We start from the raw sequence: 15,951 nt of genomic DNA on the forward strand, positions 1-15,951 counted from the left end.
AAATTTTTAATAAAATTTTTAATAATAATAAATAAATAAATAATTGAAGTAACTTGATAGCAAGTATATTTTATTAGGTTCTTTCTTAAAGGATGAGAAGAGGAAAAGGACAGATACTTTTGAGTGCCCTAAAAAATGGAATATTCCATAGCTGAACAAAGTATAGTAGCTTAACAATCCAAATATGTTTTATTACATTTAATAAACATTTTAATGCAAGTTGTAATTACAGCTGAAGGATTACCTGTATCTGTAAATGGAAAATCAATTCAATTTTACATTTCAGTATGCATTACAATTTATGAGTTACATTATTCACATTACCATATTTATGACTAGCAAGTTATATTAAATATAAAATGGAAATTAACCAAAATAAAATGAAATACAAAAGAGTAAGCAACATTAAACATGGAAATTATACAAATTATTTTAAAATGTATTTTGTGTCAATTCAGTTAACATCTAATTCAATGATTAAATACTATAATCCTAAAATTCCAGAATTTTAACAGCTAAAAGTAGAGAGTTCATGTATAGTTCAATATTACAAAAAAAAAAAAAAAGAGAAAGAATACTGAAGGAAACAAACAAGCTTTCATACTTTACTAATTTGACCTTACAACATTAACCTAACAACTGAACTTCATCTAACCTAACCTACTTTTCTCTAACTAAGCCTACAGCTGTATGTATTCCAACTATTACCTTTCTTTTCAAGACAATATAATACATAGTTATTTTTAGGACTTTAAATCATGAATTCATTTTTACTATTGTTCTATTGTTTTAGAAACTTTTTTTCTAGCTAGTTCCTAACACAAGCCCAAACTGAGCATATTTAAAGTTGCATTGTGTTCACTGACTTTAATTTTTTATTTATTTTTTTAAGCCTCCATATCACCAGACAGAAAAACAAGTTAAGGAATTTAAAGAATTTGCTCATTTTTAGAAGTTTTAACATTTTTAATTTAATTTAGCCACTCTCTGACACAAGTTCAGCAATATACATGATAGGTTATTCCTGGAAGATTACTTTAAAATTCTGGACATTAATTGCCATATTTCTTAGATATTTTTTAACAGACTGATGCATATTTAAGGCAAATCTACTATGCATCAGAAAAATTAAAATTGTAAAGACTTTGTTTCTGTTCTTTGAGTTACAAGTTATTTGAGTTTTCCCTTCATAAATTTTAAATGTTTTATTCATTCTCTCTCAAACTTGGCATGAATTTAGCAGTCTCCTAGATGAATGATCCAAGGCATCATCTGATAATTGTAGCACTTGTTAAATGTTATAGATGCACAAAACTTTATGCCCTAAATTTGGGGGTGCTTATTTGTTTTGTATTTTTACAAAGTTATGCCTTTTTCTTTAATTCAATACTGTCCCAGAAAAAATTTCAATTTCTAATTGAATTATACTAAAAAATGTTTATTAAAATAGCATAGTATTTTTAAATTTATAGCACTTCAAAAACAGTAAAACAATAATGTAAGTGTTAGGAACTATTTTTGTTATTTCTTATTTTTTTTCCTTTTCTAGTTTTGTGGATTTTTTTGATAATTTTTCTTTTTTGTTTCTTTTATTATATACATTTTTTTTCAATACGCTCCCGACCTGAGCACAAATTCAGCAACACCTCGGCTACAATGTGCTCCAAAATTGAACAGAAAAGAGTATATATTTCAACACTAAAGCTAACTAACCTCTACTTAAAAAACTATTAATACAAGCTATAAGATATCTTGTTGCTATTATTTTGTTCACTTCTGTTTTCAACTTGCTCCCGACCTGGACACAATTACTGTAAAGCTCTGTGGCTGTACTGTGTCCCAACACTTAATATGAAGAATAAATATTTTCTACAAGTGAGTCCCCACCCCCATAAAGGATAAGAGGAAGTTTTAAGAAATAATGTAGTGTTGCTAAAAAAATTAATTGACACTGCAATTTTATGATTTTTCCATTTTGCACCTTCCAGGCACTTATGTAGCAGCTTTCAAGATTAACAATTTCATAGGAAAATTCTAGTATTGTTTTACAAAGAAAGTTTTAAAAGCTAACACTAACTATGGTTATATATGTGTAAATGTTGTCTATATTCCAAATTTTCCTATCCATATTCATCCAAACACTTTATATCTTTTCAAAATCTAGATAAAATTTGCCAATCTTCTTAAATTCAACACATTCTTTTATCAACATGTTTTATTAATATTAAGTAAAAATAGTTTTTTAGTAAAATAAATTCCATGATAATTCAAAAAAGGAACAAAATACCAGTATATATCAGTAGTAATACAAACATTTTTAAATAATCCCTGAATTTGTTCTATACTTATAGGCCCAACCCAATTACCAAAACCACTGGAATGTTTTTTTTTTTAAGTTTTAATGTAACCCCCACATCACTAAAAGTCAAAAAACACTGGTCATTTATGTAATAAAATTTCAACTCAGCAAGAGTCTGATAATCTGTTTTGATTACTGTAATTAGACTTGACCTATAATTACTGAACAAAACAGAATATGTACAATAAGTCTTCAAACAAATGCATCTGACTGTATTTGGTACATTAATCTATTTTCGGTATCATTAGCTTCAATTTTTTTTCTCTTACTTATAGCATAGGAAAACTCATAGGAGACACCGTTACTGTACATGATAGATAATTCTCGTACCTAGAAGGTGGATTCCAGCATTAATTCACCACCATTATTTGTTGTTTGATCACTAACTTCCTCTTGAATAGCTGGAAGGGAAGGCTTTGGGGTCAGAGGTGTCTCAGTCTTAAACAGGGATTCCATCCTTATATGTGTATTGATATAGAAGGATTTCTGAAAGGATTCAAGAGTGAAGTAATAGATAAAAGGATCAAAGCAACAATTCAGAGTTGCAAGGCACAAGGTAATTGGGTACATGATCTTTGCAAACCTTTCCAATAAGCAATTTGTAATGGCTTGGGAGCGTACCAAGGCATATAAAAAGAGAACAGAGTTGTACGGTACAAAGCATACCACAAAAACTGCCATATGCACTGTGATCATCTTCAACACTTTTTTCTTATTGGTTCCAATTTGAGACAATGTTGCAGGCTTGCGGAGGGTTCTCAGCACCACAGAAGAGCAAGAAACATTCAATATCAGAGGAATGATGAACCCGACAACTTCAATGAATATGGTGATCTTGGACAGGTATGTCTTCCAGACACGTTTGGAGAAGCCCTCAAAGCAAGTGGTGGTTGCATTGTTGACATTAGTGGTGGAAAACAAAGAAGCTGAAATACCACCACTGAGGACTAGGATCCAGACTCCAGCACACACAATGGCAGAATTCCTCCTGGTCCTGATGGTACGAGATCGGAAGGGATAGACAATGGCTAGGAAACGATCCACACTTATGCAGGTGAGGAAGAGCATGCTCCCGTAGATGTTGGTGAGGAATGCAGTCCCTGAGATCTTACAAAGGGTGTCACCAAAAGGCCAGTGGCGATTAAAGTTGTAAAATATTTTGAAAGGTAGAGTACAGACAAAAAGCAAATCAGATAGGGCCAGATTGGTGATGAAAATGGCAGTCTCACTTCTCATTTTCATGCGGAAGCAGAATACAAACAGGGAGGCACTGTTGGTTATTAGACCGAGGATGAACACAACACTATAGACAGCACCATTCAGATTATACTTGAAGGAGTCATCAACAATGCAAGTATTATTGGCAGTTGCATTGCCCAACCTGGGTCTGAGACTTGAATTTAAATCCTGGAACTGGAAGTCAATAAATCTTCTGTCACCCATGGATTTTTTTTTTTTCCAGAAAGCCTGCTTGCTGCAGGTGTTCACCACTCTGAGATTAAAGACCAGTAGAGAATACTTTCTTCCTATAGGAGACAAGATAGACTGAGTCACCAAATCTGCTTTCCCTCCAAGATTTTTGTAGTATAAAAATACATTCTGCTCCTCCAGACAAAGAAATATACACATTCTATTAGACTTGAAAAGTGCCTTTTGATTACATACCACGGGCAAATAGTACTACAAAGGACATACGTATTGCAGAAATGGGAGAGATCACAACATAGTAAGCATAGTATTGCAATGAACATGAATAAGGTATATATTACTCAAGGAAAAATCAAAGAATCCCTGATGGGTAAGATGCTGCTAATGTGGAATTTGTAGGCCCATTTTCAACTTTCCAAATAGAAGTTTTATTTAATTCTTATAAGAACACCAGTAGGGTTGTGGTGGCGAAAGGCTTTAATCCCAGCACTCACGAGGCAGAGGCAGGCAGATCTCTATGAGACTGAGGCCAACCTGGTCTACAAGAACAAGTTCCAGGACAGCTAGGGCTGTGACACAGAGAAACCGTATCTCAAAAAACAAAAAAATAAAAAATAAAAAAATAAATAATAAAGAACACCATAACGTAAACACAGGGAATTATTGTTTTACGGAATTAGAACCTGAGTCTTAACGCACAGTTACAGAATGTCAGAATTGGAAGAGAATGTGAATAATGTATTCAAAACCAAAAATCACATCTTTGATTCTTAAATCATAAATTTCTCAAGTTACTGAAATTTGTACTGTTGACTCTCTAATATTACTAAAATAACTTGTCTGATTATTAACTCTACTGTATAAGACAGTAAGTAGATATGAGACCTCTAGTGCATGTTCTAAGTTATCCACCAACTAATAAAGCAATGTGATGTGGGATTCCCCTCTGCATGCTGTGAATACCATTAGTTAATGAAAAAAGAACTGTCTTGGGACTGCACAGAGCAGAATAGAGGTACGTGGAGAAAACTAAGCTGAATGCTGGGAGAAAGGAGGTAGAATCAGAGAGAAGCCATGTAGCTCTTGCTGGAGACAGATGCTGGACGGAACTTTATCAGGTAAGCCACAGCCACATGGTGATATACAGATTAAGAGAGATGGGTTAGTTTAGGATATGAGTTAGCCAGTAATATGCTTAAGCTATTGGCCAAACAGTATTGCAAATGTTATGGTGTCGGTGTGGCTACTTTGGGACTGAACACCTGGGAACCAACAAGCGACTTTCTCCTACAGCAATGTATTGGTTCACCTTTTAATTTTAAAACAGAAGCTTAAAAGACATGACCTGTCAGTTCGTCAAATCTGTTCACTGCTCTACCGCAACAGAAAATGGATTCCATAGTTTTTTGTTTTGTTTTGTTTTGCTTTGCTTTGCTTTGCTTTTCGAGACAGGGTTTCTCTGTGGCTTTGGAGCCTGTCCTGGAACTAGCTCTGTAGACCAGGCTGGTCTCGAACTCACAGAGATCCACCTGCCTCTGCCTCCCGAGTGCTGGGATTAAAAAGGCATGCGCCACACTGATTTCCAAAGTGGTTGCACAAGTTTGCATTCCCACCAGCAATGGATGAGGGTACCCCTTCCTCCACAGCCTCTCCAGCAAAGGCTATCATTGGTGTTTTGATTTTAGCCATTCTGACAGGTGTAAGATGGTATCTCAAAGTTGTTTTAATTTGCATTTCTCTGATCGCTAAGGAGGTTGAGCATGACCTTAAGTGTCTTTTGGCCATTTGAACTTCTGTTGAGAATTTTCTGTTCAGTTCAGTGCCCCATTTTTTAATTGGGTTAATTAGCATTTTATAGTCTAGTTTCTTGAGTTCTTTATATATTTTGGAGATCAGACCTTTGTCTGTTGCAGGGTTGGTGAAGATCTTCTCCTAGTCAGTGGACTGCCTTTTTGTCTTAGTGACAGTGTCCTTTGCTTTACAGAAGCTTCTCAGTCTCAGGAGGTCCCATTTATTCAATGTTGCCCTTAATGTCTGTGCTTCTGGGGTTATACATAGGAAGCGATCTCCTGTGCCGATAAGTTGTAGAGTACTTTCCACTTTCTCTTTTATCAGGTTCAGTGTGTTCAAATTGATATTGAGGTCTTTGATCCATTTGGACTTGAGTTTTGTGCATGGTGATAGATATGGATCTATTATCATTTTTCTACAGGTTGACATCCAGTTATGCCAGCCTCATGGTTTTTTTTTCATGAGGAAAAAGAGTATTAATTTGGCTGGTTAGGCATAGAAATTAGGGAGGAATTGGGGGATGGAAAAGAATATGATCAAAATATATTATATGAAAAAATTTCTAGATTAAAATAAATAAGCTTTTCCCACTGTGTCACATCACATGGCTATTCTGAAGAAGAGATTAAAATATCAAACTCATCACTTCCTTCCTGCACTACACAATTCTCTTTCAATCTATACCCCAAACCTAGCATATATATGTTCCTTTTCCTTGCCCACGGCATGTTCTGTCGGCTATATCCATGCACTCATCTGCTAAAATGGCCCTGGTCAACATCAGCTTTTTCTGATCAAACACAAATAAGAGTAGGATGTTGTGGATCATGCCTATAACCCCAGAAGAGACCTAGGCAGGAGATTTCCTGTAAGTTTGAGGTCAACCTGGGCTTCAGAGTGAGTACTATGTCAGATAAGACTATGTATTTTGACCCTGTCTCAACATCAGATGCTGTCTCAAAAATTCCAAATAGAATGTGAAAGTTGAGGACAACAAAACAGCCACCCCATACCTCATTGTACAAAATCTGATCTAACCATTTAGAGGCTTTCTTTTCAATACTGTTTTTATACATGGTAGCCATTAACTCAATTGTCCTTTTAAATATTTAGGCCACCAGGGCCTTAAGATACATATAGAAATTTTACCAGCTTTCTCCTAGGTTAAGTTACCATTGACTAGTATGTCTTTCAAATGTGTCCCTTAAAACATTGTGGATAAGTAACTGGTGAATGGTTCTTTTGAGTGAGGATATGAAATGAAAGTGGCCTTTGTTCCCTGATATAGCCAGTATTGGATTTTCACATGATTATGTTGTAAAATACAAATGGCTGTTTTCTGAAGTGATTTCCTTTTCATTCTTCCCTTCCAGACACCAAGGAAAGAAGTCAACAGACCTCTATATGTCTTAAGGGAAGGAAATAGAGGAGAAATTTGCTAGAAATGCACAGGGCTGAAGTCACCTCAATGAGTGTCTGACTTGAGTAAAACCTATTCAGCTTGAGAAAAAGTCACTTACTACAGAACTCAAAGAGCATGATGACTTCCATAATATGTGGGGGGGGGGTAGTAAAACATGTGGGGTTTTCATTCTGACAGTGGACCAGTTGCAATGGGAATGTGCTATCTTGAATTGTCATTCAGTTAAGTCTGGATAAAATCTTTCACTAAAAATCATATTCCTTCTTGGCCATTTCATCACACAGGTCTAGTTCAACTTTTCCCCAAAGCGACCTTGTTGAACAAAAGCAAAGTATAGTGGGACCTTGACCAAGTAAAGTCTAATAGGGACACTCTAAAGAAGGAATAAATGAAAATAGGAAAGTAAGTCAAAGAGAAGTAGAATGTCAGAGAAAAACATGCAGAAGTATGGACAAAAAAAAAGGAATAGGAGGTAAGGAAAATGGGACTTTTCTGGGCCATCTACTTTGTATTAAGAATCTTGAGAGGGCTTCCTATAATCCCATCCTCACTACTTTATCTTATCCCTTCCAAGTTTCCGAGATGGAAGAATAATTTTTAATTTCTAAACTTCTTAATATCGAGCTATTCCACTTACTATTTTAACACCATTATTATCTATTATTCCATGACTCGTTTACAATAAGAACACAATTTATATTTTAGAAAGTACATTGCTGGAAGAAACCAAAAAGACAGTGAAAGAAATAATTTCTTATTAACGTAGTCATACATGTTTAAAAATTTATGAGGCTATATAAAACAGCATTAAAACCAGACTTCATTCACAATCTCTTGCATCTACCTTATACAATAAGCACTGGCAACAAGTTTATTTTATTTGATAAAGGATTTCACATTAGAAGATTTCTCACCTCTTCCCAGAGCCCCTCCAGCTTTACTTCCCGGTTATACCTATGCCGAAAGTGCTGCTCTCCCTGGCTCTGTCATATTTTGTACTTTCCTCAACAAGTACTCCAAAGAGCTAAGTTTTGTATCCTACCTTTACATTCAGTTTTTTTCAGAAATATAATCATTTTATTTTATTACTTAATTCACATTATTCTAGTTTTAAAAATCATAAATAATAACTGCATTGTATTTATGGAGTGCAGTGTGATCTATAAATGAATCAATGCCTATTTGTATTGCTGTGATAAAGGGTGGTTAAATAAAGTTGATTTATACATCCATCACCACACTTTAGTTTTACATACCCCAGAACATATGCACTCTACCTACAGCAGGCAGTCTGTAAATGTGTGACACGTCTACTCTGTTGCTTTGGGCAATCAAAACCTGTGGGAGAGAAAGGACCACAGACAAGAAAGCAGTACAGTCTTAGTCCTAAAGAGAAGGCATGGGAAAACGGCCACTATGGCCCTATTCATAGCTCTCCCTTGCTTGAACACACACCACCTTTGCTGTCTAGCAGGGAGGGTGTGGCACTGGAATCGGAGAGATCTATTTCTGACTCAGACACCCGTTCACTCTGTAACGTGGCTATACTGTTTTCACTTTTCTGTCTAAACATGACCAATGAGCCTCACAGCTGAAGCTGGGAAGACTCAACAGTGCTGTGAGTAGTTGGATGGACTCACCAGTATTCAGCTCAATCATAAAAGAACATTATAGAATTCTGCTCCTCTCAACCATGACTAGAAATCTCTATCTGCATTCCTTGGAATCTTTAACTTAGTATTAGAAATTTATCCTTTTACTAATTCCTTGTACCTAAAAAAAGTTCCTCCTTGGGTTTGGAACCTTAACTGTACAATTTACTCATAACAGAGAAATGGTGAAACATGCCCCCATTGACTACCCCATACAGAGAGAGCTCCAGTCTTTAAAAATGAGAACAGTATTTGCCTCTTGGGGTGACTGTAAAAAATAAAAATTATTCAAGAAACAAAACTTGTTTCCTTTTTTTCCCTAAATGTCTAACATACGGTCCACTAAATGTCTAGGTCAACACTTGAGTGCTCCAGGAGATTAACAAAGTAATAGCCTACACAGTTAATGATAGCTTCTCCTATGAGCAGCATCAAATTACGCCTTTTGAAGATGTTTATAACCAATTTTTCCAACATAATGGACTAAAAGAAGGATTAGTGTTGGATAAACATATTTTCATTGATAGTGGTCAGAAAGGAGGTCAGCTGGAGGTTGATTAAGAAGAAATTTAAAGGGGCGGCAAGATGACTTAGCAGATAAAGGCACTTAACCATCAAACTTGACAACCGGAGTTCAATCACTGGGACCCCATATGATAGAAGGAAGGAACTGACTCTTGCAAGTAGTTCCTGACTTCCACATTCACCATGGTGTTCAGATGCACACACATGCATTTACGCAAGCACACGTGCATGCACGTGCACACACACACAGACGTAAAAATTTTAAAAAATCTGAAAGTAAGGGTCAACAGGAAGAAGGGCAAGAGAAGGTAGTGGGGAGGTGAATCTGTTCAAAATCTGTTTCATGTATATATAATAAAATAATCATTTTGTGAATATATATATATTCACAAAAATGTCAAGAGAAATTATTTTGTATGATTAGTAGACAATGAAATATTTTTTTAAATTTTTTTAAAAAGTATGTCTATCAAAGTTTTTTAACTTTTTGACTACTACAGCTCATTCAGAGTTCATTCATAATAATGTCTACATTTTTCCTCTTTTTAAAATTTTTTGATGGCTAATAGTAATAGCATATACCATATTTGGAATTTGGGGGACCACTACAGGAAGGAAAGTCACTTTTTTGGCCCTTCTAAGGATTATTAAATACTAAGATCACTTTATAACCTGATAAAATTTCAGAAGTTCAGTTGAAACAAAATTATAAATTCTGACATAAATCCAATACCCTAGAAAACCTAGGCACACTTTATCCCCAACCAAACATAGTTCAGAGACCAGTAAAATAAAACCCCGAAGGCAAAGTATACTGCAATTGTCTTACTTTGCTCCATTTTCAATGAGGTTAGTTCAAGTCAGAGGGTTCATGATCTCTAAAGCAGTTGCTTTTTTTGCTCTAGTCAAAGTTTATGAAGTCTGGTAAGATGAAGCCTAGTGTGTCCTTGACCATAACTTAAAACTACACAAATATAAAAGTAGAATTCAAGAGCATTCTGCTGGTGCAATAAGAACTAAAGGCAAACTTTTGCTCAAGTGGTTATTAACAGATAAAATTCTTTATGGCAACAATGTAGGCCAAGTTACAGGCATAGGTCACACTTGGTTCCAACTGATGTTCCTATGCATAATTGATGCTGATGCATATCAACCATACATTTCCAGTACATTTAATATCTCTTTTTAAGTGTTTTTTCTATATAGAATCTGATTTTCACTAAGATTATTGAGGCTATTTTGTAACACTGGCCAACCAAACTAAAGACATCAGGAAATGGCAGACTCCGATCCAATCTGATCAGAACCCACCTTCAGTGACTAAACTAATCATATTTTTATTTTTCATCAAAAGAACTAATGTTTCCTACTAACTTTTTATTCGATGGCACAGGCCAACACTTAGGGAATGTTGTAGTCTAGTTCTCAATATGATGGGACCAAAGATTGCATCAGAACTACTAAGGCAGAATTTTCCCTAGTACCTAGTTATAGAGTAAGAAAACTACAGGGAAATTGCACAATTATGATGAAATTGTCTAGAGTCTTAAGAATCGACATCTCATCTCAGTAGAAGCCCTGAACATTTACAGAATACTAATGGATTTTCCTAAAAGATCTCATTTTCGAATTCTTCAAGAATCATAAATGCCACCAGGACTCAGCTTTTTATCCCTATATCCAAACACACAAATCATTAATTACTTTGAACACCAATTCATTTTCTATGCTTGGATACTAGTACTGATCATATGAATAAAAACATGCCTCACATTTATCTGTCTGTCTGTCTGTCTGTCTGTCTCTATCTATCTATCTATCTATCTATCTATCTATAATCTATCAATCTTTCTACCTATCTATCATCTATATGTTAATAACAGAGGGATTGAGTGAAATATTATCTATCTATATATATCTATCATCTATCAAGCTATCTACCTATCTATCATCTATATGTTAATGACAAAGAGGGATTGACTGAAAGAGTCACCATTCATCTTCAACAAAATTTCCCGGATCATAGTAAACAACAACAACTCCACTACTTCCTCTATACATTCTGGAATGTTGAATCACATGACCTGTAATAATATAGAAGTAATATTTTCAAAAAGAATTGAAGAACTAAAAGAAAAAAGGCGAAATCTAAACACTGGTACTCACATCAGTTCATACCAAATTCCGGCACCAAATTTATCCGCGATTTGGACAATCAGTGAATTTTCTGAAGGCAAGCAATCGAAGATTTCTTTAATTGAGTCCTGTGGAATAGAATGTCACACTACTGTTCCATAAAGAAAGCTTCTCAATAGACTGTATAGCAAGGTTATTTGGTAGAAGAAACTATTACATGATATAAATCAGAGTGTGGTAGAACCAATTAATTTCCAGATGATATTAAATGTCTTTGATTTCATCATAACAGAATTGATGTTAGTAATTATTCTCCAAACCTATTCCTGCTGTAGATATATCTTTATTGGTGGTATTTACTGAAGTAACTTAGTATCATTTAAAGATAACTAGAGACAAACAGCATAAAAACACTTCTACTCCCATACATTAAACAAAATAAATGAACAAAGACTTCTTTGTTGGCCTAAAGTTCTATTGGTATTTTTTTTGTTGTCTTTCTCATTTTCTTTCTAGTCCTCTGGCAACAACTGTTGTGACTGGACAAAAGAAAAATGAAGGAAGTCTGGGACAACAGGTGAGGACTCCATTGCTTTGTCTCTAGCCTGTGACTCCATTAAATTTCTTTTCCTTCTGAACAGTATGAGAAAGTAGGTATTTGTATACTTACTTAAAATCACCATGGCTTCATAAAGATCCCCAAGCATACTCAACATGGTATATATGTACATTGCAACTCACAACTCTCCACAACATGCTCACATAAAACAAGACAGACACCATGATGAAATTCTTACAAGTGGCGCCTACATTTGGATCCTACTCATTGTAACGCTTGTAGGGCATAATTATCTGCTAGTCCAGACTGGTACTATTCTTACAGCCCACCCTCTTCTGAACAAAAATTAGCCTAAAACAAAGCAGACTGTTAAATGGCACAGCAACTCTCTTGAAATGAGTTTTCTTCATATAAAAAAAAGCAAATTAAATGGTTAGACAGCTGAAGATACAAAGATCACCTTCTTACTAAAAATAATTGATTTTCATTGTCCTCCAGGTAGGAATATTCCTGAAATGAAATCAATATTATTTTATTGGTTTGCCTTAAAAGAAAACAGAGATGTTAGCATTTCTTCCTTTTATGGGCCTTCCTTATTGATGTAAAGTATACATGAAACTATTTTATTTGAAATATAAGAAAATTGGGAGGTTAAATATTCAGTGTTTCAATAATTACTATTGATTCAATATCCCCATCACAAGTGAACTGTGGGATAGTAAGCGGAAGTTATTTTCTGGGCCTCAGTTTCTCTTTACTTTCTATATTTGGCATTGACTGAAAGAAGCCTTCAACTGGTGCCATCGTAGTGCCTGCACAGGCTGTTCCTGTCTGTCAGTTATTTTCACCTGCTTCTGCTTGTCATGACAACACACACACACACACACACACACAAAATAAAATAAAATAAAAGCCTGTAATAAACATCATTAATTTTTATGAGTACTAATGCAATCATTGCTTGGTTTATTTGAATGTCAGAAATACATAATATTAATTACTGCCAGAAACGTGGAATTACATAGCAAGGTGACATTACATCCTGAAGTCTTCCTACTGCCCTCATCTTCCTGATCCTCATTACTGCCTCTTCAACAGGCATATTACCTTCAATTGTGGAGGTCTCAACTTTTTAGTCCTCCTACCTGATCACCTTGCCCCTTAAAATATGAGGTTAACAGTCCACTCAAGAGTATAAATCTACAGAATCAATAAACTATATATGCACTTTTCTTATCATTGTTTATCCACTAAAATCTGAGAATGGAATCCCAGGGCTGGGTGGCCTTCTACAAAGTTTTCACTTTTCAATACCAACATTGAAAATTATAGATTTTTCTCTTCTTCCCTCCAAAAGGCTGAGAACAGACTGAATGTGATGGCAGACAGAGAATAAAAGGCAGTGACCAAAGCACAGCAAGGGCAGCAAAGTTCAGTGCATTCTCTCCCACAAAGGGAATTGAATAGATCAAACTTTGGCTAAGCCTGGCCTGAGTACTGCTATGAGGCGTCTTCCCAGTCTTCTCTTTACCGCAGAGAATACACATTCTGAAAGGCTGCCCTGATTGTTCCAAAAGGGCTTTCATTCACATCTCTGATTGGCAGCTTTAGAATGTAAAAGCCATGAGGCTTATCAGCTGAACCCATCCTTTGCAAGAGTTCAACTTCTCATTTGCGACAAGGCAAAGGGAGGGATTTATAATATATTTTGATGGGGCAAGCTGTTGAAATTTTGTCCTGAAAAATAAACGTGGAAAAACCACTGGATAATTTCAACTGCAAGCTATTATTGATGTTTTATGCTATTTGAGGAAAAAGAAAGATGACATAATTTGGTAAAGCAGCAAAATGAGTAACACCACCAAGCTTTGACATACCTAATTTTTCAATTTCTCTCATCTTTTTCAACACAGAAATCATAATAAATTACATTGCTGTTTTCCTCCCAAAACAGAAATTACCTAACATATATTACTACTTAATTCAACAAATCTTTTCACTAAAATATTTAAAATATTCCAAATATGCAAGAAAAGAATTTTAAAGATGTCATATTGTGTTGCATTTATATGGCAAATACCAATAATTTCACATACAATAGGAAATTCTATTTATGCTAGAATTAAGTTTTCATTCAAACATGATTCTTCCTTTATGGACAAGTTCATGAATTATTCAATATAGCAAATGTCATATTCTCCATAAATCAATTAAGCATCAAAGACATGTAGTGTATAGTTTTAAGAGAAGAAACCTCATCATAATAAAAGCCACGTTAGCCCACAATCTTTTGTAAACCAAAGAAATACAATGCTAGCCAAAAGACTTTCTAACTTGTTCTACCCTGTGATTTTGAATCAGCTCTTTAGGACTGTGTTTACATGAAACAACAGCTTGAAAATCCTGTCTCTCTTCCACTGAAACAATATTATTGCCAAAACAATAAAAATTCTTGTTTTTTACCATTCAACACGATAATCCTCGTTCAGCAATTCAGAACTGAAATCAAACTTCTTTTCCAAAAACACTCAAAGCATCAGTGTTTCGACTGAAGTTTGCTACACCATCCCCCAACCCCCAAACACCAAAATCAAATCTTTCTCAAAGAGACTTACCCCAAGAAAGAGTGTGCTAGATGAGAAAATGTGCTCATGCCTGTAAATAATTAGCTATTAAACATGTAAACGGGCAACTCGCACTTTGGAAGTGCATATTTTTATCCAGAAAAAAAAAGAAGAAAAAAAAAAGAAAAACAGGGAAAGGTTAGCCCAGCCCAAAGGAGCAGACTCGGGGCTGCCGCGGCTCCTTACTGCAAACCGCTCATTCTGCAAATGTGAGCTTATTTTCATTTATCTCTTTCCCTTTGTTAAGAACTAGCCCTCTTGAATGCTGTAGCCCGCATGCCTTTAACAAACAGGACACAAGAAAAGGCCCAAAGTCCTTGCTGGAGCCGAGGGCCGCCGGGGAGCTCTTGGGGGTCTCAATAGGAAATGCTTTTCATTGGATAAGGAGGCATTATTAGGAGCCGTGATCCCGCCCAATCCCCTGTGCTTCATAGTTCCCTTAGTCACCAATCGCTGGACTGAAGAAGTTTTTCCTTAAAGAGCATTGCCCAGGAAAAGCAGTTTCACAGTCAAGAATTAGTGGCTTAAGTGCCACTTGACAACATAAAAAGTGTCTTTCCTGAGCAATTAATTCACAGAGAAAGCTTGTATGCCTGTCTTTGCTGCAGGACCGAACGCTACCCTGTTACAATTCTCGTGAGGAGGAGGAGGAGGAGGAGGAGGAGGAGGAGGAGGAGGAGGAGGAGGAGGAGGAGGAAGAGGAAGCAGGAGCAGAAGATGAAAAGAAAAGAAAGAAGAAGAGGAGGAAGAGGAGGAAGAGGAGGAAGAGGAGGAAGAGGAGGAAGAGGAGGAAGAGGAGGAGGAGGAGGAGGAGGAGGAGGAGGAAACAAAACTCCAAACTGGGAGGAGCAGCCCATGTTTGCTTCTACTTGTTTAAAATAATCCCAAAAATATTAGTAAAAATTAAGATGAGAGCAGGGGAAGGGAAAATGCACCGTTATTACACTATACATAATTAAATTCCTGTAACTCTCCAAAACAAAATGCAATTCAACACTATAGTCACTTACTTAAGCCAGAGAAATGCCCTCAGACTGTCCTTTGGAGAGGCACTGGGGTTCCAGAGCTTCAACTCTTGCCTTAAAGATTCAGGGAATGATCTGTAGCAAAGGGAGAGTCATTTCTCTTAAAAACTGCCTGGCAAGAAGTCTAATTGCCATGAAATTTCCAGAGGTTAACTAAAAGGAAAATAAATAGTACAGATGCAATCTGTTCAGAATGAGCAGTTATCTTCAATTCTATACCCCCACAACTCCCCTAGATGAGCTCTGTATATATATAGGTGGACAGTCTTGGTCAACAACACTGCTTCCTTTGACCCCCCCCCCCCCAGTTTCTTTCTTTCCATCCCTCTCCCTGAACTGAGTTTGTTGTGGAAACTTAGCCCTTTGTAGCAGTGATTGCTAGCCTTTCCCTACTACCAGCAGCCCCCACCATCCTTTCTCCTCTACTTC

General features: G+C 35.9%; 1 protein-coding gene across 2 annotated transcripts; it reads right to left on the reverse strand.

Annotated features, from left to right (window-relative positions):
* Window positions 1-78: 78 nt before the first annotated feature.
* On the reverse strand, window positions 79-15,107 carry Lpar4 (lysophosphatidic acid receptor 4). 2 transcript variants are annotated; one of them, XM_050128960.1, is made up of 3 exons: window positions 14,489-14,863; window positions 11,345-11,442; window positions 79-3,885 (listed from the first exon to the last, which is right to left on the reverse strand). In XM_050128960.1, exon 3 carries the CDS (start codon window positions 3,800-3,802, stop codon window positions 2,690-2,692), a length of 1,113 nt encoding a protein of 370 aa, XP_049984917.1. In that variant the 5' UTR covers window positions 3,803-3,885; window positions 11,345-11,442; window positions 14,489-14,863; the 3' UTR covers window positions 79-2,689. The 2 variants fall into 2 exon arrangements, with proteins under 2 accessions (XP_049984917.1, XP_049984918.1); XM_050128961.1 differs by lacking the exon at window positions 11,345-11,442 and having other exon boundaries at window positions 14,489-15,107.
* Window positions 15,108-15,951: the final 844 nt, after the last annotated feature.

This window comes from Alexandromys fortis, unplaced genomic scaffold (genome assembly GCF_014885135.2).
Source record: "Alexandromys fortis isolate MF-2015 unplaced genomic scaffold, M_Fortis_MF-2015_v1.1 scaffold_251, whole genome shotgun sequence".
Classification (NCBI taxonomy): Eukaryota; Metazoa; Chordata; class Mammalia; order Rodentia; family Cricetidae; genus Alexandromys; species Alexandromys fortis.

What these genes read in the sequence shown, in the direction of transcription:
- Lpar4 (XM_050128961.1), bottom strand. Translation starts at nt 3,802, where the DNA reads ATGGGTGACAGAAGATTTATTGACTTCCAGTTCCAGGATTTAAATTCA.